The sequence below is a fragment of the Lithobates pipiens genome, unplaced genomic scaffold, assembly GCF_037356315.1.
Source record: "Lithobates pipiens isolate NorthernLeopardFrog02 unplaced genomic scaffold, aLitPip1_a1.2 Scaffold_23, whole genome shotgun sequence".
Lineage (NCBI taxonomy): Eukaryota > Metazoa > Chordata > Amphibia > Anura > Ranidae > Lithobates > Lithobates pipiens.
In genome coordinates, this window is record NW_027507785.1 from 202,152,297 (window position 1) to 202,179,750 (window position 27,454).

At 38.8% G+C, this 27,454-nt stretch overlaps 1 protein-coding gene across 8 annotated transcripts in view; it reads right to left on the minus strand.

Annotated features, from left to right (window-relative positions):
* Nucleotides 1–27,454, minus strand: part of NTNG1 (netrin G1) — a 411,337-nt gene that overhangs the window by 103,033 nt on the left and 280,850 nt on the right. For 3 of the 8 annotated variants that reach the window (XM_077452777.1, XM_077452780.1, XM_077452781.1), the window contains exons 4-7: nt 17,784–17,956; nt 12,635–12,655; nt 8,941–8,979; nt 8,196–8,261 (exon numbers count right to left, since the gene is read on the minus strand). In XM_077452777.1, the coding sequence (XP_077308903.1) occupies nt 8,196–8,261; nt 8,941–8,979; nt 12,635–12,655; nt 17,784–17,956 (299 nt within the window). The remainder of the gene's footprint in view (nt 1–8,195; nt 8,262–8,940; nt 8,980–12,634; nt 12,656–17,783; nt 17,957–27,454) is intronic. The other 5 variants (XM_077452778.1, XM_077452782.1, XM_077452784.1 and 2 more) reach the window with 2 other exon arrangements.

The following is a 27,454-nucleotide window of genomic DNA, read 5'->3' on the forward strand; positions in this document are numbered from 1 at the left end:
ACTTTAAAAAGTTCACAAAATATTCGGCTATCTGGCTATATCTTTTCAGTTTGATATCTTCTACAGTTTTTGTGAAAAAGCTGTTTAAGTTTAGTGACCTTTTCAGAAAATTTAATTAATTTAAGGCATCCAGGCTTTTGTTGTCTGTTTTGTTTCCATGGTTACCAAAGCTTCTTATACACAGTGATGGGCAGTGGGGGGAGGCGGCTGGAGCATCTCAGATTGCAGAGTACTGACTTATAATAGAGGAATATGATGGGGCAGTTTTGATGGTGGCAATATGATGGGGCAGTTTTAATGCTATTCAGCATTCCCACGCATTTTCTCCATGAAATGCATTTTTCTAATTTTTTTGATCCTTTAACATCACTTTACATTTTCAAAGTTGTATACTTTTTAATAAGGGTTGACGCATGTTGTCGCGTACCGTGTACAAAAAACAGAAACTTTCAAGAATTTAACTATATTTCCTTTGATTCTACACCATTTAATACTTGCCTGCTAACCCGGTGTTAACTAAATGTCCTTTTTAAGAAAGTCACTTGTCAAGTGAATTAGCAATATCATGTTCTTCTTCAATCATATACCTGTTCCTTTTGCAAAGGTAACATAGTACATTTTGTAACTAAGCCAGACACAGTTGTTTTTTTTTTTTCATAAGCTGGTTAAAATGGATATCTTGTCCGTCTTAATATTTTACAAGTAAAAGTAGCGCAAAGTAAAAGAAAGCAACTTTTTAGGTCATGTGCTTAGCAAAAAAAAATAAAAAACATTACGTCAGCAAAGGGTAATATGATCTGCTCAGTAATCACAGCATTTAGCAGAATGCATTACACAAAAAAGATCAAAGCCTGACAACTAAGCCTAACAACTAACTTATTGTATAAGGTTTTCTAAATGGGAACTTTCCCTTAAAAAAAATTAATTTAAACACCTAGACCTGGCTGCATCAAAAAGACAGCCCCCTCATTAGTAGTATCCTGACCTGAAGTTTGAATGTAATGCCATGTACAACACATATATAACACACAGAAATCTATTAATACAATAACGCAGAAAAAAATCATTATATCATAATGGTGGGAATTGATTTGTCAAGTTTACAATTCTTACACTGCTATAAAGTCACCCAGTTTATCCTCTCTTTGGAAAAAGTATCAGTGTATCTTGGCCAATAATAAAATGTAAGAAGATCTAGTTCTTCATCATCTTGTTCTGCCGGGGCTCATGTTGCATATGGCATGCTACATCTACCATCATCTATCAATTTGTTATAATTACTCTGTTATCTGCTGCATTATCAAACAGGTAGAAGAAATCTGAAGGGCAACACAAACAATACACAACTGAAGCTTCTTCAAGCATAAAAATTGTCTAGACAATGTACAGTATATGAACATTGTCTACAAAATAGCTATCAAAGGTATACTAATTAAGCACATATATAAATAAAAATGTAAATAATATAGTTTATACATCAGTCTCTATTGAACAGTGATACCTACCTGTTGGTGAATGCAGGTCCATTAAGTAAAACTCCAGAACATCCAGGGAAATCTTCTAATGGGGACACTAGTTCTGGTGACCTGGTGTTCCCCAAAGAATTCCCTTAATTTGCAGGGATTTCCTCTTACTTCCTGTTTGGCTATGGGACATGATGTGAAGGAAAATCTTCGAAATGGGACACAGATGGCAAATAAAAATCTGATAGAGCAAGGAAGATTTATAACCCCTATCAAAAATGAAAAAAAAAAGTTTTGCCTGTATTTATACTTTAAATTTTGGTGCATTATTTGTTGGATTTTATTTGGCTTACTGTGTACATGTTTGAACAACCCCAATTCCAACAAAGTTGGGATACTGTGTAAAATCAACATAAAAACTAAATTAAATGATTTAGAAATCTTATAAACCCATATTTTATTCCCAGTAGAAAAAAAAAAATCTTTAAACTGAGAAAATGTACCATTTTAAGAAAAAAAATGATAATTTTGAAATTGATGGCAGCAACACGTCTCAAAAAAGTTACCCAAGGCAACACAAAGCTGGCAAAGCAAATGGTAATCACAAGGAAGAGCTGGAAGAACATTTTGCAACTAATTAAGCTAATTAGTAACAAGTGGGTAATATAAGTGGGTATAAAAAGTGCATCTTAAAGAGTCAGATTGTCTCAGAAGTAAAGATGGGCAGAGGTTCACCAATCTGTAAAGAATTGTCAAACAATTTCAGAATAATGTTGCTCGATGTAAAATTACAAAGACTTTAAATATATCATCATTTACAGTACATAATACCATCAAAAGATTCTGAGAATCTGGAGAAATCCCTGTGTTCAAGGCCAAATTGCAATATTGAATGCCTGTGATCTTTGAACCCTCAGACAGCACTGCATTAAAAGCAGGCATGAAATCATTGTCTGTGAACACAGTTAGCTGTGCCATCCAAAAATGCATGTTTAAACTCTATCAAGCAAAGAAGTAGCCATATCGGAATTTGATCTAGAAATGCCACCATCTTCTCTGGGCCAAGTTCAAGCTTCTTTTTGGTAACCATGGGCACCACATCCTTTGGACTAAAGAGGAGAGCTATCTTGATGCTGAAGGATATATCCAGGTTTTAGTAAATACTCCCATCTAGATGATGTATTTTTGCAGAGAAAACCTTGCAGAACAATGCTAAACAATATACTACATCTATGATAACAGTATGGCTTTGTTGTAGAAGAGTCCAGGTGCTTAACTGGTCTGCCTGCAGTCCAGACCTTTTACTAATTGAAAATATTTGAGAATGGGACAACATTCCTCCCCCAAAACTCCAGCAACTTGTCTCAGTTCCCAGATGTTTGTTAGAGTGTTGCTAAAAGAAGAATGCAACACCCTGACAAACATGGACCTGTCCCAACTTTTTTGAGATGTGTTGCTGCCATTAATTTCAAAATCAACTTATTTATTTCTTAAAATTGTATATTTTCATAGTTTAAACATTTGATATGTTTTCTATGTTCTATTGTGAATAAAATATGGGTTTATGAGATTTACAAACCAATGCATTTTGTTTTTATATAGATTTTACACAACGTCCCAACTTTCTTGAAATTGGGTTGTGTATACAAACTGCACGGATTTAGATTACCTGCAACTCACAGGCCCCATTCACACTTGTCAATTTGGAACTGCGGGCAGAATTGATGTGATTCTGCCCACAATTCCAAATCACTTCTAAATGCACAACGTGCGTGCTTGGGTACCATTAATCTTAATTGCACACCAAACACACATTTAAAGATTGCACTAAGCTTGTCACCCTAGAGTAGGAGTAGAAGCTTCTTGTGGGCAACAAACATGCATATGGCAGCCCATTGAAGTGAATAGGCTGCCCAATGCGTGATATGTGAAAAAAAGTGTAAATAGAACTTTTAAAATCGCAAGTCGGAACACTCGTTCTGGCTATGCGACATCTGAACTGGGCGGTAAGAGTTAAATTTTTAGGCATTGAGATATATGTTTGTGTTTTATCGTCATCATGACTAATATGTAATAGTATGCCTTTCTCTATTTTTACAGTGGCTTGTGAATAAATGTTTAAAGTGGAAAATCTGTGTCATAGACCTATAATCAGTTTAGCGCAATTATACTGGAAATGTGAAAATGTTGGATATTTAAAATGAAATGCTAAATTAGATAAACAGGTTGATTTTTCAAAAGATTAAAGTGCTATTAAGAGTTCAGCTTTTTTTTTTTTTTTTTTAAATAACAAATATCTTATACTTACCTGCTCTGTGCAGTGGTTTTGCACAAAGCAGCCCCAATCCTTTTCTTCCCAGGTCCCATGCTGGTGCTCCAGGCCCCTCCCTCATGCCTAGTGCCCCCATAGCAAGCAGCTTGCTATGGCGGCACCCTAGCAAGCTTGCTCCTGAGCCGCTGCTCCAGAGCATGCTTCCGCCCTGCCCCCACTCTCTCCTCATTGGAGAGGAAACCTGTTTATTTTAGTCTTTTAAAAAACTTATTTTTGAGGGGAAAATATACTGCATTTGCAATGAGCACATATGTTGAGTTGTCATTGCTTGTTTACATTAACTAACTAAGCTTAAAAATGCCCCCCTCCTAACACCTATACTAACTAACTGAAGATGTATATACTTACCTATTTTCAGCCTGCTCTGGTTCCCTGATATGATCCCCTGTCAGCCAGTGATGGCTGCAGGGGAATGGAGAGAGCACCTGACAACATCTATGAGAACCCGGAGCTGTGACGTCAACCATAGGCTCCCGTGGTGCAATCTTTCTTCTCCCCTGCAGCTATCATTGGCTGACACATGGTGGGATAGCATGACCAAACCAGAGTGGGCTGAAAATAGGTAAGTATATGCATCTTTTTTACACAGGTTAACTAACCTGTTTCCCCGAAAATAAGACCTAGCGTGAATGTCGGTGATGTCTGTAATATAAGCCCTACCCCCCAAATAAGCCCTACAATGTTTCCCCGAAAATAAACCATACCCTGAAAATAAGACCTACAAGGACTTTAACTAGGGCTTATTTGGGGGGTAGGGCTTATATTGCAGCAATCATACGAGGTCTTATTTTCACGGAAACAAGGTAGTATAGGTGTTGGGGAGTGGGAGGGGGCTTAAGCCTTAAGCATGAATTCTACTTTAAAGTGATTTTCTTTGTGACTTCACATTAATACATGCTTTAATTGCCTAATTTTTACTGTGTTAAATAACGGAAAGGTAAGGCCATCCAGTAGAACTATGTGTTTCATTGAACCTCCCTGCTTAATAACTGTTGAGATAGCACCCAAAGAGGGAGTGCGTGATTTTCAGAGCAGGATTTGATTTACTATTTGTTGTTACAGCAATGGGCCCACAACCAGGCCAAAAAATCACATGTGTTCCTGCAATATTTACCCATGTTCATAGAGGTGCACATAACCAAGACTGACTATTTCTGGCCTATTCAAAAATGATGAAAATTAAAAATAAAAGTATAGTGTATGCATGACAGAGGACCCCACAATCCACGTGAATTTTTTTTTAGTTTTAGCCCAGGTTCACACTGAGCTGTGGGAATGCAATCGATTTCACTCCTGCATGTCAGTTCCGATTTCAGCCGCAATTTCAGAGACATCTGTGCAGGTTTCTGAACTCCAAAATCGCAAAAAGTAGTACAGAAACTACTTATTGAAATCTGTGCAGCTCCACAGATGCGGCATCGTACCGATTAGGACGGTGCCTTTGAAGGCAATTGTCGCCAATTTGACATGCAATTTGACATGTCAAATCCCATGTCAAAACGCTCCAGTGTGAACCAGGGCTTAAGAATGGTCAAAACCTACGTTTCTATGCTGTTTGTGTTCCATTGGAAAGAATTCCCTTTACTTTCTATGTCTAGACACTACAGAAGGTGACGAGTAAGGGAAATCCTGTCTTAGGCAGCTGTCATCTGGGCAAGTATTCCTATTGAAAGCCTAGATTTATTTTTCTTTCTCAGTCCCAGTGACAGTTGTCATCAAGACAAACAGAAAGAGTGCATCTTCCCAGCAAGAACACAGACAGCATCAAAATCCTCATGCACAGTAAGGAAAATGACAAAAGTCCAGAAGTATCTTATTATGAATAGTCACTTTCAGCTAGAGATATCACGTGTCAGGAGTTCACAGGGCGACCCTTCACTAGGGCTCAAAGAGTAGTAATATTATTATTATTATAGAATAATCACTAAAATGACATGATCCAGTGGCCCACCATTCCACACTTTTCTGTACCTAGCAGTAAAAACCTGACAGGCTAACCCCTTCCCTGCCATACTAAATGAAAAAAAAAATGGTCCTTGATACAATGATACCACATATCTACATATAAGGCACAAAAATATATTTTGTGAACATACAGTGCATACTGCAAACAGGAACAGCAATACATGTATTTAACCGGAGTGTATTCTTATTTAGATCAGTTGAAAGATCATGCTCACATAGCAGGCAAATGTTAGCCCTCATGTGAATCAGCAATTATCTTTTTCTCCTGAGGATGCCTGTGTAGGAGAAACACGTTGTGTGGGACCAGACACGTGATGCCATTATACCCACTGAGGTCTGGCAGTGCAGGACTAGAATTTTAAGCAGTTTTTTTGTTTCTACCTCTGTAAGTGCATTTTTAGTAAAAAAAAGATGGTTTTTAACTGTCAGATAGTGAGTTGTTCTTCTTTTATTGATATCTCCTTGTGAGCCACATTCCAGGTATGTAGCCATTGATGTGGGAGTCCGGGTTGCCACAGGTCTATTTGAGCACTAACTGATCTTTGTGTGGAATCTCAATATTTCATGAGGAGTGCATTACCCTATCTGGTAGTGATTTGGAGCACTGGGTTGTGTGCTGTGTTTTCACCATTCTCCCATCTGGATACCAGCATGTAATCTTTACGGATTTTACTAATTGCTGAACATTTTTATTAATTGTGGAAGGTGCAGCCACCACAGATTTTTCTACTTGGATCAGATTTTACACATTTCACATTAATTGTGCACTCTTATTGAAATAGATATTTTATAGATAGGCAACTCCTATCCTCATATTGATTAGTGGTTCCAAATTAATAATAACTACTGCAGCAGGGAACAGACACAAAAGATACGCTCAGCATCTTTCCAAATAACTGTTCTCCTTTATTATGATGCATTTGAAGGTTTTTATACACATGATTACGTAGGTATCACATTAATATTACGATTGTACGTTTATGGTAACAAGGGGCATTACATAGGAAGGCTAATTCTAATCAGGACTCGAAAGAAAGCAAAACATGTACTGAAAACATTATTAGTGCCATGTGCACAGTGAGGGCATTGTGCAATACATATAAAATGGAATACAATTATATACAGAACCTACAAATTTCCATTACACTTATGAACTTTGATTTCCATTTTAATTATATATTTATTTATTGCACATTTTTATTTTGGACACCGTTTTAAACAAAATGTATTTATTTATTTTTATTGTGGTCATTGTTGAAATATTTCATATTTTTCATGGTTGTATATGATTTTCGGACACTCTTTGTGGTTATGCATTAAATATTTTATTGCTATATTTTATATTTTACATTTTGGGCACATTTTTATGATTATTCATTTACTTATGTTCCACATTGATTTGCATTTTATTTAAAGGGACAACATACCTTTTTGGGTACTACCATTTATCTTTATAGCCATTTCTTCCAGCTCTTGTCCATTTTTTTAAATTAAATCACGTCCAAAGATGTGTGTAGGCAGGTGCAGTCCACCTTCTCTACTGCAGGTGTTGCTCAGCCACAGCGGCATTGTAGAGGTAGAAGAAGTCAAGAGCAACATTGTTCCTCTCTGGTTTCCTGTGTCATTGGGGCAGCGATCCAGTTGGATGCTGGCCACCCTTGTGACTCTTCTAGCCATCTTAGGTGTGGCAGAGTCTATTTAAGACCCTGGCTCCTGGGTCTAGCTTGTGGGTAATGTAGGGACACGTAATCAGGCTTTCAAGAACAGTATTAGTAGTAGGGAAAAGTTTCAGGTGAGGACTGGCCAGATCGCATTATGCCTATCGAGACTTTCGCTATCAGCTTGGCTGAGACCGGGTGCATTTCACACTGCTGTCACCCGTGAGTGTTTCCTGGTTGGGAATCCTTCCACCGGGCTTGTTGTGAACTGTTGTACTTTAACTTTTAATACAAGTTTTTTCAACTGCATCTGAACTGAGTGTGTGTTACTGCCACAGCGCCATGCTGCACCCACCCACATGTGCACTGTAAGGAGGAGTAAAGTACCACCTTGGTGTAGCACTGCAAAGCAGGAAGTGGAGACTGTGTATTGAATGAGCAAACACAGTTTTTCTCATACACATATATGATCTCAAACTATACATAGAAAATCATAAAAAAAATAATTACATACTAAAACATACATATTTACATCAAGCTGATCTCTTTTACGTGTATCTCAAATAGTAAAGGTAAAACTATGCATTCCCTTTCAAATTCCTCAGTGTTTCACCTAGACTCATGAAACATTGACAAATGTCTGATCGAGGCCTCAACTACACTCTGCTTCATTTACTACCTACAACTCTAGTGTTCCTCATTCTTTTATTGCCTATACAGTATAAAAACAATCACATGGATTGTATCAGCCATGAATTAACCTATATAACAGCCTACCTTGCTTTCTGTTTGCAACGTCTAGGAAAGAAGCATTCGTCTTTATCCTATCAAAGTTTGGAGGCGCTGTGCGTGTCAGGGACAGGGAGAAATTATGAGTCATTATTTAGTGCTAAAGTCACAAAGGGATCATTTACATAAGTGGATCAGGAGAATGTCGAGCTGTAATGTGGATTCAATTGGGAGAAGAGTCTCAAAACGACTGTATACTTGTAAAAGAACTTTTTCGGATTGAATATTTTAGAAATAATATATTTCAGACCCTTTTGAATGCAACAATTTGCTACATTTAAGGAAACATTTAACGTATTTAATCTGGCTTTCATATTAAATTCTTATATAACATGCACATGCCACACAGATCACCCAATCTATCCACAGAATGCTCCGAAAATTCTACTTCTATAGCACAGGTTGTACAGAGTTCCTATTATTATGAAGGAGAGGCATGAATACATCATACACAGGGAATGTCATGATCTAATCATCTATTAGTAATAAATCTGCAAACTTTGTGGATAAGTACACAGATGATGAAAAAAATACAAATACGGTACATTAACTCATTTTATATAGATAGACCATCTCACACAATTTCAAAATGAAAAAGAACATTAGATGAAATACAAAGATAGTATGTGCACATATATAAGTATACATATATAGATATATATCCTAGAAGATAGTATATGCAAATATATAAGTATACATATATAGATAGATAGATAGATCATAAAATTGTTACCTGCAGTGATGGTTTGCTTCCGTTTTTTGTCTTGTACAGCTGTCATAAAAAGACAGGTTGTGCTAATTTAGTCAATGAAATAATAAGTGCAGGTACATATTTAGCTGCATATCTATATCTGAAAATATTATAATGTTATTTATACAAGTGCAAAAGTGAAGGACCTTGCACATTCCCCAAACGACTACTTAGATGGAATATGCATTGTATCTTAAACAAAGTTCTACCATGTAACTGATTTCTGTATAGGAATGTAATATGCACTGCATGAAAAAAATAAACGAAATAAAATAAACTTTTAGGCCAGGATTTAGTTATGTGAGTTATTCTCTCAATGTCTATGTGATATCATAAGGTGTTGCTGGTTTGCCTTTTGCCCCCATACCCCTTGATATGTCTAGCTCACCCACCCCCCAAATTACTATACTTAACCAGATCTTGCTCTGAAACCCACAACATGGTTTACATCTCACCATCTGCTTCTTGATCCAACGTTTACACAGCACAGATCTGCTTCATACACTTATGCGAGGCTGGCCACCAGATGTATGTAAACAATGATGCTGTCGTCAAAACAGGATCTAGGTAAGTATAACAATTTGGGAAGGAGGACTACACCTACTTTGGGAGTGCTGGCAAAGGGTAAGGAAACCTTATGCAACCTTATGATAAAGTGTCCATAAACCCTTACAATGAACCTCTTCATCTTCTTGCTACCTTTCAGTCTGTTCAATATACGATTAAAATAGTTTTGTTATATCTGTTTAATAAATGCAAAATTAAACCTGTCGATCCTGCCAGCTAATAACTTCCTGTGCTCTCTGCTTGTGCTGCACTTTAATCAGTTATAATGTTAAGACTACAGGACCAAGCTCATCTATGTTATGGAGGAGAGGACAGGGGAAGTTGCCAGTAGTCCTGTCCTGTTTTTGTTGGTCTGATTAGGGATTAGCTGTTCACGCTTTGGTGAATGGGTGAACTCAACGACCTGTTCACTCACCTGTCCCAGGGAAACTGAGGCTGTGCAGGGAATCATTATCAGTATCATTACCACATATGAATGATAGCTTCCTGCTCTGGGCTGTGTTCACTAAAATACCAGTGGCTGCTGGTGCCCTGGAAACCACTAACACATCCCAACTCATTCAGCTAAATGTAAACAATGAGGCTCGGTATGCTGGCTGATGATGTTGCTCAAATGTGGCCATGCAGTCACCAGTGTCCTAGCACCTAGCAACAACTATCCCACTTGTGCGTTTATTTACTATTTTACTTTTTGATGAATGAGTAACCAGGGGTACCACTTACTCATTTACATAAGAGGAGACCAGATGTTTGAGGTTCCTCTTATTTAAAAGGGGCCTATCAGATTCCAGTAAGTTTACCCCCACAGACTTCACATCCTCTGGGCTAGAGATGTGGGGATGAGACCCTTGACTTCAATAACCAGGAATCCCCCCAGCAAGACACGCTTCCATGTTGAGGGCATGTAGCCTGGTATGGTGTAAGAGTGGGACACATGCTTGCTGCCTCTCTTCTTTTTTTTATGGACAGCCAGGATGAGATAAAGATCTGGTGTAGGTTTTTTGTTTTGTTTTGTTTTTGGGGGGAGGGGGCTGCTTACCTTTTTATTTTGTTCTTTGTTTTTTTGCATGGTATATGCAAAGAGTTGGGTGCATTTGTATTGTTGCCCTTTAAGTCTTTTTTTAACTGGTACATGTTCCCCTTCGCAGTATCCAGCTCCCTATGCCCTTTATTGGACAATACCTTTCCTATTAGCCTTACAAATGGGCAAAATTAGTTAGCAGAATATTTGAACTATAGATTTCAATGTTGTTCTGTGAAAGTTTGCAATTCCCAAATGTTTTTTAACTGTTTGATGATAGGCCCTTGAACTGAACCCAGGTGTAGTCAGCTCATCACTAGTCCTGATACAGTATGGTGGGAGAGAGTTCTTATCCTAGAACAGGAAGTGTGTTACTAGCAGAATCATTAGGATTAGCATGCTACAAAAGATTATTTTACATTATATGGTATATACCATTTTTGTTTTTAGGTTCATATGGATATGCTTTAAACACTGATTCTTAGAAACCACTTACTAATAATTTCCCAAATTCAGATATAATCTTACCCCAGAATATAGCACCCTCGAAGTAATCAAATAAGGTCCAAGCTCTGCCAAAGATGTCCCAGTGTGACCATTACAATTGGACAAGGATGAAGCACTGTAGGACATCTCTAGAAAGCCATAAGTGCCTACGGTTGTAGGGAGAGCTCGGCATCAGAGACAGAGCTTTTTCTAACTTGTCAACGTCTGTGTAGCAGACTGCAGCAGGTCTAGGTTTTGAATCAATGTGTTTAAGGGCAGGCAGGTGTTATTCTTGGTGAGACATTTGTCTGTCTATGGCCAGTTGGCCAGTCAAAAGATCGACTTCTGTACAATCAGCCTGCCCATATATCGATCGAAATTAGGATGATCCCTGCTGAACCAGCTGAATTTTGATCCATGTATGCCTGGCTTAAATGTATATGAACCATTTTGGAAATAAAGCATGAGCATACTTTCAAAGTTACACCAATTTAAAGAGTATCTTTTTCTTGCCCAGAAAAAAACAGTTCAGATTAAATGCCACCAAAGAAAATGCAGCACTATACTATGCAGTATATACTAACATATACTTCTTGTTCCAACCAAATAGATATGGGTGGAGAAAAGAGAGGTTTGGGAAGGAGGTGAAAAAAAAAAGAAATTATTTAATGAAAAAGAGGTTAAAGGGCCATTATTTATTGGCTGCGTATAGATTATTTTTGGGGAATAAGAGTATTATTTGGTGTCCCTTTAACTTTCTAAGTGACCAATCTCTACTCCTATAGTAAATCATTCCAATTCCATCCATTCATACTGAAATACCAAAGGTTGTGAAACTTTTTATGGAGTGTGGATACAATTAGAGAATCAGTGTGGATAGGTCAGTGAACGTTGCCTTGGTTGTTGACTATTGCTAGGTTAGATGAATGGGGCTGAATTGCTATAACCTTGAATAGTGATCTAATCTTTGGGACCCAATTCTTTGTTCTGTTATGAGCAGACACAATAAACATGGTGGACTGAATGGAATGGAGAAAATAAGCAGCATCTATATCATGCAAAATGTATGGAGTCCAACACCAAACATCCACCAAAAAACGTTATATAAAGCTCTCTACATATGGCCGTATGCAGAGAATGTGCATGACAACGTATATATGTTTAAATGTGACTGATTAGGACTGGCAGAAAAAATGTATCCCTTAGAATTGTCTATTTAAATAAAACCCTGTTACAGTGAAGGTAATATGATTGTTTGAAATAGATTGTTTCCATGTGTTTACTTCATCTATCTATCTGCCCTGATTTCATTATCTGTCTGTCTCTGTGTCTGTACGTTTGTCTGCCTCATTCTTCTGCTCGGTGCCTGTGAAGAATATATCAGGCAAATAAAACCTGATACAGGCAAGCTGATCCGCATTCTGTCAGACCTGTCATAAGACGTATCTTCTATTCTCTCTGATTCAATTTTACATGGAAATGCAGCAAATATTATCCTATCTTCCCTGCAGACTGCACCTATCTTTGCTGTGTAGTGTGTCTCTGATGGATGTTTGGAGAGAACAGGAAATATGGTACATCAAACTGTTAGATTGTACTCACTGCTGGGCATGCTGGATACACCTGTGAAAGAGAACAAGAAAAGATATGTTGACAAATAGTTTTCCTTTAATGCATATATGCTCAACGCTTAAATCAAATCTGTCAGTGTAAAGCTGCATGCTGATTATACAGTGTCTATTATACTATGAAAGTAGGCAAGCTTGACGTGTTTGATGCTCATATTGGTGCTTAGAAAATGATGAGAGCTGTATGCAAATCTGCAATATTCTATGATATATTGCATGTGCCATCTGACATTGTCTATTCAGAGACATGGAGAAGCAGCATGCTTTCACTTCATCACCACAATCTGCATATAAAGCTTTGGATTCTTGCAAAACATCCCATTCTTTTTATAGACTGCAGCTTCAGACAAATTGTTTTGGTAGTTGATGAGTGGGGAAGGGTCAGAACTTCTACACGTTTGTTTTGCTATATGTGACCCCCACTGGGAGGATTTCTGATTATTTTTGTATCACTGTGCCAAAAAAGGAGGAGTATTGGGGTTCCTGGGACAAGAAGGTACAGACAGTATAAAAATAATTAAAGAACACATTTTTACTACTGTCTGTAGAGAGATTTCTCTCTCACCTTTGTCACTGGAACAGGAAGTGAGGAGAGGTCTCCTTAATGGTGCCACCAACAACACTAAATCTTAGGTAGAAGTTCAAACTCTTCACCACTCCGTCCAAATAATGTTGGGCTTTAAAGAAGTTATGGAGTTGATCTACTAAAGGCAAATAGGCTGTTAACTTTGCACTCTGCAAGGAAATTGTACCCAGTGAACGAGATGATGCTCTGCTGACTTTCATCATCCAATTATATGTAAGCCAAAATGCTGTTTTTTTTTATTTTTGTATTCCTTGCACTTGATTGGGTCTTCTTTGCAAAGTAAAGCTTTCCCACATTCATTAAGCTCTGAGGAAAGTGTTCTTGCAGAGTGAACAGTGTATTTATCTTTAATAAATCAACCCCTATGTCACAAGAATAAAAACTTGCCATTATCTCCCACCTCCCTCCCTATGACTGTAGAAATAAAATCCCAGAGATTAGCCTGCCAAACAGCTCAGGATTTGGCCAAAACTTTGGGCTTTTGGGGGCTGCTGCAGTTATGTGCCCTTTTTAACATCTTATCCCTTAAATCCCGGCTCTTTAAGAACTTGTAAATGCTGGGAGGTGGGCATCCGGGTCATGTGACCACTGTGATTGGCTGTCACAATAGTCACATAATTGGAAAGCTCCTGAGTATGCATCGGGAGCTTTCCGATCCCCGCCGGTAACTGTGCTGAGCATGTACTCTCAGCACAGAAAAGTGTTTACATAGGTTTGCATATATGCAGCCTCTCTGCGCCAAAGTCCACCTGCCGAGAGGCCACATATATGTGTCCCATCAGCAGAAAGAGGTTAAAAAAGTGCCCACATGCATTTGATGCTTTTCATTGATTTTAATGGAAAATTCAACAGGGGGAAACACATAGATGTGAATCCAGCCTTACAGAAACTCTTTAATCACTGACTAAAATACATCTAAATCCAAATTTGTTTTTAGTTTTTTTATTTATTTGCATACAGTATGGAATGGTTAAAACCCCTGTAAAGTTTTTTGCTGTCTGTGCCACATTGGGATGACTTTTCTTACAGTGGAAGAAAGGTCTAAGCCCTTGTACACACGGTCGGAGAATCCGTCGGAATGTGTCCTATCGGACTGTGTTGTCGGATAATCCAACTGGTGTGGTATGCATTGGACTGATTCCGTCGGAATATCCGTCGGACCCAATTTTCCAACTTGTTGGAAATATTTTCCGACCAACTGGTTCGATCGGACATACTCCAATCATGTGTAGAGAATTTTGATTGGACCAAGTGCCACGCATGCTCAGATCAAATTCCTACATCAAAGCTATTGGCTACTAGCCTGAACGTAGTCCCATCGTAACGAAATTACGTCATCACGTTCTGAATGATCGGATTTTTCGTCAACTTAGTCCGACCGTGTGTATGCAACAGTTTCAGACAAGATCCGACGGGCAAAATCCGACGGACAAGATCCGACGGATTTGGTTGTCGAAATCTCCGACCGTGTGTACAGGGGCTAAATCTTAATATTCTCAAAAATTTTCCTTCTTACCTCCTCCTAACTATTCTACCTAACCTGTAAAAAATAAAAGATCGGGTGTACTTATCTATTTTTAATCTGCTGTGATCCAGTCATGTGTTTCTGCAGCTCCAGCTTAGGGAGCACTTGACAGCAGCTGGAAGTTCCCAGAGCTGCGACTGCATCCATGGCCCATTGTTTAAGAAAAAAGTTAGACTTGGTCTTTTCTTGTACTTTAACTTTTTTTCCCTAGGCAAAGGAGGGGGAAAACTGAGAATTTCCAATAAATATAAATTTGATATCTAATTTTTAAGGCTGAAACACACCTTTGAAGTAGGTACATTACCACAGTGCACGTTGGCAAACACTACCTGTGTTAGCACGTTGTGGTGCCCTTGTGGTACCATAACCTACTATAGCAAAGCAGCTCCAATTCATATGCATTGTAGTGCACCACAACTCATGGTTTCACACTACCCTGTGTTATGGTGCTCTGCTTCAGAAAAAAGGCTGCATGTTGTTTTTTTTAGACCATTTCTGTGTATTGATAGCACATTCAAAATGGTTGCCTTAATGCAACACATGTTAACATGTGTGCAATGGTTAAATGTGTATTCAAACTGAGTTATGATGATAATGGTTACCTAGACAAATAGAGAGGGCAAATATCCCCAGTGGGAACACAGACAGCAATAGGAACATAGCAAAGGTTCTAATTCCTCTAAAGCAAATAAAAGCATCTTTTGATGCACCTTAATAGATGCTTAATGTCACTTCTGTTTCTGCCAATAATTAGCAGCACATACCAATGACTTTGTTTAATCGAATGTTGTACAGGATAACCTGAAACAAAGCTGTTTCTTGCTGTATTTTAAAAAAACATATCTCAGTTTTTGACTGCAGCGGACCTCTGAGTCTTGAATTCTAACTTCAGAGCTTTCAAGGCAAGTCTTGCTAGACATAAATCATTTGGTTAATGGGTTACGGGCAGGCTAGGTCAGCTGCTACACACATTTCCTGCTTCTATTAGATTAAATTCATATCAGCATCAGTTTTCCTCTTGTTCCCTCTGTCATATGCCTTCAGATTAAGCTCCATACTAAAAAAATTAATTGAGCAGAATGATAGTAGAGAGCATTCAAACATTCATTGACTGAACACCTCAATGAATGCATACCTTAAAATCAGCCCTTGTCAACCTTTACCCTCCTGAAGTGCTTTAGTACACTATTAACCAAACCCTTATTTCTGCGTTGTGACATTATTGTTTCAACAATGTTCATGCTTAATTACTGTTTATAGAGGCATATACTATAAGTACTAAATGGCCTGAAAATATTTTTTAAGTCATCAGAAAGTAGTACAGTAGACCTTTCTTATACTGGAACATATTTACATGCCTCATCCATTACATATACCAAACATATGAGGATTATTCCTAATTTTAGGATAGTAGGTGAAGCCATGCAAATCAATTATTTTTGCCCCATTGGACATCTGCACATCCAGATACAACGTATTACTATAAAGCTATTTATTCCAAGCTGCACGCAGCTGTTTCAGGCTTTTTGACCATCATCAGTGCAGTGTATGGAAACTATGGATTTCACAGAGTAGGGCTTCAGACCCAACAAAAAAATACAACCCTGAAGCTATGGTGAAAGGGGATAAAAGGACCCAAAAAGCCCTCCACTGAAGTGGAGCCCCTTAAAGCAAAAGATATTCACAAGTCCCATTTCATCACATATATATATATATATATAAAAAGAAGGGATTACTCCTCATATCAGGATGTTGAGTGGTGCCATACATATGATTCTTTTTTGTCCCAGTTGCTAAGTGTATATTCAGAATGGCCAATGAATAGTACACCAGCGGTGTCATAAGAAAATAAGTCAGTTCCTCAATTAAATTGTGGGGAGAATCATGTTATTATTTCTTTTATCTTTGAGCGGAGTGCTAGTTTATAGCAGAGATACTGCCTAAGATCGAAAGTATAAGTACAATGGATTCAGGCATATTTTTTCATGTCAGTGCATGAGTGAAACAGTAGGATAAAAAACAAAGACAAAAAAAAACCTTGAATGAAATCCTGTAAAGTATGGTATGACCATCTTAAAGGGAATTGTCATCACTTCCATCCTAAATGCAAAAACGAGGATTTTATTTATTCCTCATTTAGGCCGTCTTTACACTGCATGCATTATATATGTTACATTTTACAGTGCAGGCATACAGTATTGCACTGACAAAAAAAAAAAATCCTTAATTTTTAAGAGGACATGTTTGCAGCAATGGGTTAGGAAGAAGTCATATATGCTGCAGTTGGGGTACACTGACCTGCAATTTTAGTCTGAATGCACTACTAGACCAAAAAGATTGTATTCCGTAAGCTAGTCTATAGAACAATGGGAATGCACAAAGTGCAGTGACTCATAGTAGCAACTTTAAAATCCCATGTTTTGTTGAAATAAAAAGAAACCCAAAATCCAAACATGTATTATATTGCAGTTGACCAATTGTTAAATGTGGTGGCTGAGGGGAGTGGCAGCAGACGAGAGGGACAGGGCATGCTTTTTACACCCATCGCACTTTGGTGACTTTTTTTGGGGGTACAAAGCATGTTAAGAACTAGAACTATGGAGACAAGTGAACTTTAATCATTGTTTCTAAATTTTCATTACCCTTCCCCTAGTAATTTATCTTCTATAGTCAAATGCTTTAACTCAGTTATAGAGCTCCCACTTTTTTCTAGATCATGTGGTCCTTACCTAGAATTCTTAATTGTTTAATCCTTTAGTACTCATTTACAGTTTTGCAGTGCATTAACTCACATAATGTCACATTTTATTGTGCATTGCATTACAAGATTACAAGGCAGCCAGTTGAATATAATGGACTGCCAATTCACTCACAATGTGTCAAAAATAGAATGCAATCTATTTTTTCTAAAGCAACAAACTACTGTGTATTGTGGCTCGCTGCAGTAAAAGTGCGTTACCTTAGTGAATTGGAGTGCTTTTCAAAATGTATGCATCATTGTAAAATACTCACATATATTGGCAGTGCCTTTGGGAATGGTTAGGTATGAACCTGGACTCCATGCCTGGCCCTGGTAGTTCTTCTTACACCGTTCGCAGTCCTGCCCAGTTGTGTTGTGCTCACAGTCACAAGCCAGGCGATTATTTGTGAAGGTACAGCTGTTCGCATGAAGGTTACATTTACATCTGGCAAAGACAAAGAAACAAAAACAATGTTTTGAGCATCTCTGTGTATGATCAAACATCTCTGTTTTTCATTATAAAATTTAATTGTGTCAATATTGTGTGCCTTATACAGAGGAATGTTTGGATAGCAAACATGAGTTTTTGCCCACAGCATCTAATGAGATATTAAAAAAATAGAAATATAACATTTAAAATTTAATTGGTTCCTTTAGACAATATCTTAATTTATTTTCCTCTGAGCATATAAAATATGTTCTGCTGTTTTCAAACCTTAGTCTTCTGACATCCACATGTGTCCTTGATTTAGCACCCTGATGTTTAGGCAGGGTTGCTCTTAAATTTAGATGCCAAGTATATAGTTGTCTTGACCAATTGCTAGGAGGTCAACTGACTTTGCCCTAATTCTTGAATTGATGCACTTCTCTCTTCTGTCGCTAGGCGGCTGGGTACCTGGTGGCATTAGATAAGACAGGGGCATTGCAAGGACAGATTAGGAGTATATGGGGTATCTCAGCCAATGGGCAGGGATTTTCTTGAGCCCCTTGGCCTGCTGGGAGAGCCTATTTATTTGGGTGGAGTCAGGTGATCTGGGTTTCTGTGCCACTTGGAAAGCTGTCTGGGTGGACGTGTGTTGTACTGCCCCGAGCTGCTAGGCCAGAGACCTGAGGCCTATACCGGGCCATCTAACTGCTAGGCTGTCTGAGAGGCCTATCCAGAAGCAAGAGAGCAGTGTAGAGTTTGGACTGTGGCTTGTAGTCCAACCAGAAGTAATGGTTCTGCTAGGTCGGAGAACCTGTCATGGTCAGAGGTGGAGGGGAAGCTGTCGCCACTAAGGGACCATCCATCTTGTTACCGGGGACCACTGTGAGTAGCTGAAACAAGAACCAGAGCAGTGTTCTCACCAACAAGGGATGGTGAAGAATTGGGAAACTTCAGCAGGCACCAAGCCAGGGACCCAGCCAGTGGAGGAGATGTTTGCAGAGCAGTATTGTGTGTCAAGCCAGGGTGATGCTTGAGGAGTATCTGTGAGTGCCAAGCTATGGACCTAGCAGGGACGCGGGGGTGATGCTTGAGAAAGATACCATGTGAGAAGATTGGAAGAGCTCAGGGGATCTAGTGGCAGCGGATCAGCAAGTTTAATGAGAGAGACTGGGAGTTCAGTTGAGTGAAGATCTATAAGAGGAGATTGTAGAGGAAGTAAAAGAGTTCATTATGACTTACAAAATGTTACAAGTGTGTTGCCATAGGAGAGAGCGAGCCTACTTGTGCAGATATAGTGTCGTGCTGGATGCCTTCCCTGCATGACTATCTACCTGTAGAGATCTGTGAGTTTGCAAATTAACATTGCAACTGCTAAAGGGAGTCCTGGCCCTAACCCTCTCTCCCACAATTCTGTTTAAGAGACAATAAATCTCTTTGCATTCAAGAAGTGTTTGGCGCCCATTTATCTACCGTGCATTGCACCCAGCATGCCTTGTAACTCACTCTACATAAAAGGATGTCAGCTGTCCCTAACTCTGGAGGTCACCATTAGGCTTGGACTTGGCTACATTAAAGAGGAGTTTCACCTTTGCAACTTCATTGCCAGTTTCCTACTGAGCATGTGCAAGCCTTGGTCCATTTTGTGAATGGTCTTCTGGGACCTGTGATGGGTTCCAGAAGGCTCCAAGGGATGGGGGGGAGGGTTTAACTTCTGTCTCAGATCTTCACGGCGCATCTGACTGGAAGTGGGAGTTTGTACCTGTCAAAACCAGTTACCCGCCAAAGATGTGTGACCAAAGATGTACAGAAGCAAGGAAACAATTGAGGGATGCAACCTCTTATAAATTGTCCCTTTATCCAAATAAGTCTTAAATTAATACAACTCAGAAGCATATCATACACATAACCTGTTAACCTCTTTATATTTGAAAACATAAGTTTTTCCCAATTGCAGATATCACATGATGCCTGCTTTAAAATGTATTAGCAACAAAACCCTCATCTGTGCATTTCCTCTATTTAGTTTGGTATTAGGGGTTTGATATTCTTGACTTCTGGACTAAGCCCCACCCACTTTTATTCCAGCTTATCAATATGAGTGTACTTATTGGACATTGCTATGCTTGACAGTTGAGTAAATAGCCCAGCAATCAGGCCCCTAGTAACAAAGTAAAAAAAATAATAATATTGAAGCAGTAAACAAAAGTGTCCTGGCAACCAAAGGCAATGTATAGTAGAGATATTGTGGTGTCTCTTCTTAAACAGAACATTTAAACATATAAATTGTTTGACAAGTTCATCTGAAGGCTTTAAATTCTTCTGAATGAAGAAACGTATAATCACCTGTTTATAACCATAATGTCAAACAATGCAATTCAAGTTACTCAAAAGCACTTAAGCATCAGTACCAACAAAAACTGTAGTGTACAGTTTTCCTGAAACTTGCATATACAAAGCCAACTGGTTCAATGCAGATTCTGTCTTAGTGGGGCATAGACACAAGGAGTGGGAATTAAGGGGTCCAAACCCCACCAAAGCATCTGCAACATGGGTGTTTGGCTGGGCGCACTGCGACATCTGTTATATGGTGCACCTGGGTCCTGACGCTATTGCCACCCATGTTTCAATGCTGCCTGTGGTTGCCCAGTATGTTGCTTCCAGGCAGTCACACTTATACATATACGCATGGAGAGGGAGTCCTTAAACGGGGCACAGCCCAATTAGACTGCCAATTTTGAATAAAAAAAATAATAATTTACCTTTTGCTATAAAACATATCAAATAAATAGATTGAAAAAAATCAAATTTCTTCATATTTTTAGTAAAAAATCCCAATAAGCATGTATTGATTGATTTGCGCAAAAGTTATATTGTCTACAAACTATGGGATATATTTATTTTATTTAAATTTTTTTACTAGTAATGGTGGAAATCAGCGAATTATAACTGGATGACATCAATCCTAGTCCCTCTTAGGCAGCGACACAGGATCCATGCCTTCCCTTCTGTCATAATGGCAATCAGCCTTGTTTACATAGGCAGAACGCCATTCTGTGTCTCTGCAGGATGATTGGCGGGTGGACATCGAGTCCACTGTACATGGCTCCCACTGTGTGTAATTACAGCGGGAGCAAGCCGGCAGCAGCGCCCATAGCATTCACTACCCGGAAGTGCAGGATCATGCATATGTTAGAAGGCCAGTATGGTGGCCTGAATTTATGGGAGGAGTCCGGAGGGGTAATTAATCAGCCCGTTCAGCTGTGTTCCTTGTCGGCCAGCATGGTGGCGGGAATTTATGGGAGGAGCCCGGAGGGGTAATTAATCAGCCCGTTCAGCTGTGTTCCTTGTCGGCCAGCATGGTGGCTGGAATTTATGGGAGGAGCCCGGAGGGGTATTTAATCAGCCCATTCTGCTGTGTTCCTTGTCAGTTCCTGTGTGCGATACCCACCCTCCCATCCCCTTTTTAGGGCATTTCTCAAGACATCATACTCCTCACAAGAGTACTCATTTCACTTCATTTCATGTTCATTTCATTTAATCCTCATTTCTTATCTAGGGTATGCCCCCTTATTTTGGTATACCGTACGTTAGAGCAAGGCACACTTTCAGGTCCATTTCAAGTGGTGAGTTTATGTTAACCCTGTTTGTCATCCTTATCCGTACCGGACATAGGGCTCTGAACCATAAATATATATATATATATATATATATATATATATATATATATACACGTGATCCTGAACACAGCTCCCACCCTGTAGCAGTAAAATTGCTTAGGGGCGGTAGGCAAGAGGTTAAAATATATGTTCAAATCATATTTCCTGATACCAACATGGCAGCATAAATGTGATATACTGTAGCTCTGCCCCTATAGCACAAGTATGCTACCATGGATTGGCGTCAGGAAAGGAAAAGTATGGTATTTAATAAAATTTTCCATTTCCTGATGCCAATATGGCAGCATACATGAGATATAGGAGCTATATCACATGTATGCTGCCATGGATTGGCATCCGCAAATGAAAGTTATGGTAAGTATTTGAATCAATTTTCCCTTTTATAGCATCAAAAAAGTGTTGATTTGTTATACACTGGGGACAGGCAGTGCGGTTTCCACATATATGTGGAAGTGTTGTGCAACTAAAACATCTGTTTTTAAAGGGTAACTTCACGTTCGTGGGGGGAAAAAAAGCACATAATAAAAAAATAATATAGCATATACAATTGCGATTCAAGTCATATGTAATTAAATGTTATCTAAAATGACCTTTCCTTTTCAATCTGCAGCCGCTGTAATTTTCTGTGAAATCCAATGCAATATGGCTACCTGCAAAAGCTCTGTACACAGATGGTGTCCAGAAGGCCCCCTGAAAATGTAATGTCCTGCTTCTGTGATTGGCTCACTGACTCAAAGCTGATTTTTGGCATCCTCTGCTACAAATTTTTTTGGTGATATATTTTAAAATGGAAATCACGTCTATCAGATCCTGCCACTTTTCTCATTAGAGCACTGCAGGTGCAGTAGCTGATTGATAATTATAAAATCCTTCCCATAAAGATTCACTCTGCACAGACCTACAAACAGCTATTTTTTCAGAATAACAAAAGGTAGGAATCTGCAACACAGTTTGTTAAAATCCTTGCAAAGTTCATTGATTACCCAGAGGGGATTGTATACCTGTTAAAAATATAGGGAATTGAACGAAGAATTCCGGGTATAGAATTGTTTGGAACAATGTAACTATGCATATACCTTAGCTGTGGGTTCCTCCTGGAAGCTGGAAATCACTATAATAGGCACCACTACTCCAATGATCTCCACTAGCTTCTGAGTCCCATGTTGGGCGGCTGCCCTACTGCATTGTGAATATTTTCTGAATAAATGGAAAACATTCACTGATTGGACAAGGTGGAGAGGCAGGGTAGTGACATCATTCTCTCCACTGTGTCCAATCAGAGAACACTTTGCATTAATTGAGAAGCCAACCTCATGTGATTTGAATACTTACCATAACTTTCTTCACTATGCAGCAGGGCAGCCACTCAGCATGCGACCTGCCCAGATAGCAAGAAATTGAGCTGTTTAAAAATGACTTGCTAAGCTATTGCTATACTTGCCAAGCTTCACAAGTTTGTTACACAATTGCAGCAAGACATTGTATGACTCCAGATCAGCTTTCTTTGCATACATTCTGCAAGTCTGCTGCAAGTTCTGGTTCAGGCATGTTGTGCAATAGTCATCCCACCACAGGGGTTACTGTGGCTTGCAGAGTTCTTGCTGTATACTCCACAATGCAACTTTGCTCTTGCTAGAGACTTGCCATGCACATTTGCTACAAATTGGAAAAGTGCCAACTAGAACTAGTGCTTCAAGTGCTCTGTAAGTGTACAACTTGCCAGTGAACATGTGCAGCAAGTTAACATGACTTACAATTCCACACTGCCACAAATTTGTGGCAATTATCCTTGCTATCTGGGTGGAAGCTAGTGGAGATCACTGTTAAACTTAGGATACGGTCATGTTAAATCCCAAAGGATCTATAATGTGACACTGTGATGTACAACATAGTGGAGTTCACTGAAATAGCGGTGTCAACTAAAGTGATTTACAGCTTCTGGAGCAGTGATTCTCAACCAGGGTTCCTCCAGAGGTCGCTAGGGGTTCCTTCAGCATTGGCAATTTCTGCCTCTCAGATAAGTTCCCACTGACACCATTGATCTTTTTAGCTATCAGTAAGGAGATAATTCTTCCCAATGACCACAAGTGTAAGGGCCATTCTTCCCACTGACCATCACACTAATGTATCATGAGTTGTAGATTTCTAATTTTTAGCAGGGGTTCCCTGAGACCGGAGAACTATTTCAAGGGTTGAAAAGGTTGAGAAAGGCTGTTCTAGAGGGATCCCACAGGTATAGTATATGCATAGTAACATTGGTCCTGCAATTCTTCCTTATTGATAGGTGGCATTATTAACCAGTAGGAAAGCTTATGAATTGGGAGGGACCCTGTCCAAACTTGACTTTTATGGTAATAGATGACATCTACATTACATTTTAGCTTCCTATATCTTGGAATGCACAATATTACACACAGCTTATGCAATTTGCACGCTATGCTCCCTTCGAAATGCCCAGGTTTGTGGTAGACCTACTTTAAGTTTAGAGTTACATTGACACCTGAAAATGCTTCTCTATTCCTTTGACAAAGTCACTGGAGTTTTGAGATGTTGTTCCAACATTAAAACATTTTTTAAAGCCCGCTGTTGGATATTTTTATTATTGCATCATAAATGCAGAATGATAAACTCCCTCTCTAGTGACTGTCATTGGTATATCCAGGAATGTGATTTGAATACTTGCTTAATGACTTGTAAGATATGCTAATTTAGCCTTAAAGAGAGTCAATCTCAGGACCTGTGACTTACTGATACTAAGCAGGTAACAGAGTTTGCATATTTAATGCCTAAGATATTTGGCTGTCCCTTGTACATATGCAAAAATAACATTTTAATAATAACACGTCAATAAAAATATTTACATCAAGTTGATCACAAACATATATATATATATATATATATATATATATATATATATATATATAAAGAATTGAAAATAATTACAATTTTCTTTTAACCTATTTGGCTAATGTAATGCAAAACTAAGGCCACTGAGGAACCAGCAGTCACGGGAGAGCCTCTGATACATTTTTAATGACTTGCCATATGTTCTGAGTTTAAACACATTTTCACCTCCTTGTTATTCTGTGTTAAAGTTTCAGAGCTCAAGATTAAAAGGACAAGGGTGAGGGTCACATGTCTAGTAGAGGAACTACTGGGAAATACAACAGAGACAATCCTGGCACATCAGCCACTCTGCAGCCTAACATTGTTCCTGTCAAAGCTCTTTCCATCGAAGCAATTCATAAAACACCGCTGGCAGCAAGCAATGTTCACCATCTATACATTTCCACACCTGCCCCAGTTCTCAATCTTCTCTGCTGAAAAGACACTCTGGATGCAATGCAGATATGCCCTTACGCTTTAAATTTAAGACTGACTTCATTACAATACGCAACACCTGCCAATGGGATTTGGTCTATGCTGGCTCTAGCGGAGCTTATGCAGCACATCTGGAAAAGCAAAAAATAATAACCACAGCATGGAGATTTGCACTAAATGCAGTCTTTTTTATCTGAAAATTTTAAAGTTTCTGTTTTTAGAGAAATGAATGTCTTTAAAGGGACTGTACGGTGATTTATATATGTTTTTTTATATTTATAATGTTCAGGACTAAAAAATGCAATTCACATTTTTTTTTCTTTCAGATAAATTTTAAGCACATCTAAAGCTAAGAATTCATTTAAAAATTTAGAATATGAAATGGTTGAAACCCTTATCAGTTTTTTTTTCCTTGAGTGTCAAAAGATATTCATTCGCATTCTGCCCTGTAGAAATAACAGGCAGTAATATGAAATTTCAGTATTCACTGGAACTAGTATTCCTATTGGAAGTTTTCCAGTCTATTTCTCTTTTGGTGGCAACTATAAACTTAAATGTTTGTTCATATCCAGCCCCAGTGACAAAATGGCCACCAGAACAGTAAATCTGGCCATACATGGATCGACATGGTTTAGCAATGACCAGCTGAATTTTGATCTATGTATAGGCAGGCTGGTTGTACACAAGTCGATCTCTCAATCAGTGCTCGGCTATAGTGGGGGGCACTAGTCAGTGTATGCTTATAGTGTGGAGTCTCATCCACATCAAATGTGTAGATGGGGGTATTGAGGTATTTTCTTTCACTCAACCTGGTTGAATAAAAAAAAAAGACTCATGTGTGGCCAGCCTTAGCGCACGAGTGTCTCCCTATCTGGACACTGATGGCAAAAAAGAAAAATAAACCTGATAGAGGGTTTTAACTCTCCCCATGCTATTAAAACTACAAAAAACATTTTGACTTTAAAATGCTGCTTTTGAATACCCATTTATTAAAAAACAAAACTATAATATATTGCAGCTTACTAGTTCTTAGATGTAGTGACTACATGTATTCATTCATTTTTCAGTCGACGGAGGTGAACTGATAATGCTGCTCAGGATTTCAGTTCAGCACAGCAAGTTAGGAACTCACTGGATTTCTGGTAGGATCAACAGGTTTGTACTTGAACAGGAATAACAAAACACTTTCATTAGTATATTTAACAGCCCAAAATGGACCAACTCTCCATTGTTTGGGTTTACATTCTCTATGCCATGAGAATGTACAAAGTCTGCACACCTGTATTAAATGAACCTAAATAAGCCAGAGGAGTACTCCATCTCCCTATACCAGGGGTAGGCAACCTGGGCCCCTCCAGCTGTTGTGGAACTACTTTTCCCATGAGGCATTGCAAGGCTGGCAGTTACAATTACTCCCAGAGGTATGATGGGACGTATAGTTCTGCAACAGCTGGAGGGCCCCAGATTGCCTACCCCTACCACCCACCCACCCACACACCCACACACTCTCTTTCTACGTTCTGCATCACTCCATACATACTTTATATTAGAGAAACAACCTGAAAGCAATTAGCGAATCCAGTGTATTGGAAACCAGCATTAATTATTTATTTGTAACATCAAAAAAAAAAAAATATATATATATATATATATATATATATATATATATATATATATATATATATATATATATATATATATATATAACATGCATAGGCGCATCAAAAAGGGACAATGCTCTTTAATCCATCACACAGATATAAGCTAGCACCATTAAGACCCCATTCACACTGAGGCACCTGCATAGCACATGAAAAAAGCCTCAGCTGCAAATCCAGTGTGAAAGCCGGAGTGCTTTCACACTGGGGCGCTGCGCTGGCAGGACATCACAAAAAGTCCTGCCAGCAGCTTCTTTGCAGCTGTAGAGGAGTGGTGCATAGCCTTAAAGAGAGATTGACTCTCTTTAAGGCTAAATTAGCATATCTTACAAGTCATTAAGCAAGTATTCAAATCACATTCCTGGATATACTAATGACAGTCACTAGAGAGGGAGTTTATCATTCTGCATTTATGATGCAATAATCAAAATATCCAACAGCAGGCCTGAAAAAAAATGTAAATGTTGGAACAACATTTCAAAACTCCAGTGAACTTGTCAAAGGAATAGAGAAGCAATTTCAGGTGCCAATGGGGCAGCGCTGCTATACCACCAGCAACATCGCTTTGTGGGTGGATTTAACCCCTTTTCAGCCACTAGCAGGGGTTAAAACCGCCCCACTAGCCGCCGAATATCGCCGATAAAACGACAGTAAAGAAGCGCTAAAAATAGCGCAGCTTTACCGCTGATGCCCGGGGCAGCTCAGCGTGAAAGTGGTCTTAGAAACAATAGCTTGCCTGTGTATATAATATGTGCTGATAAAAATGCATGCGAGGAAACATATGAGTGAACATTTATAAACAAAAAAACTGACAATTACTGAAATTTCTTATAAGGTTAATGTCACGTGAATGTCATTTC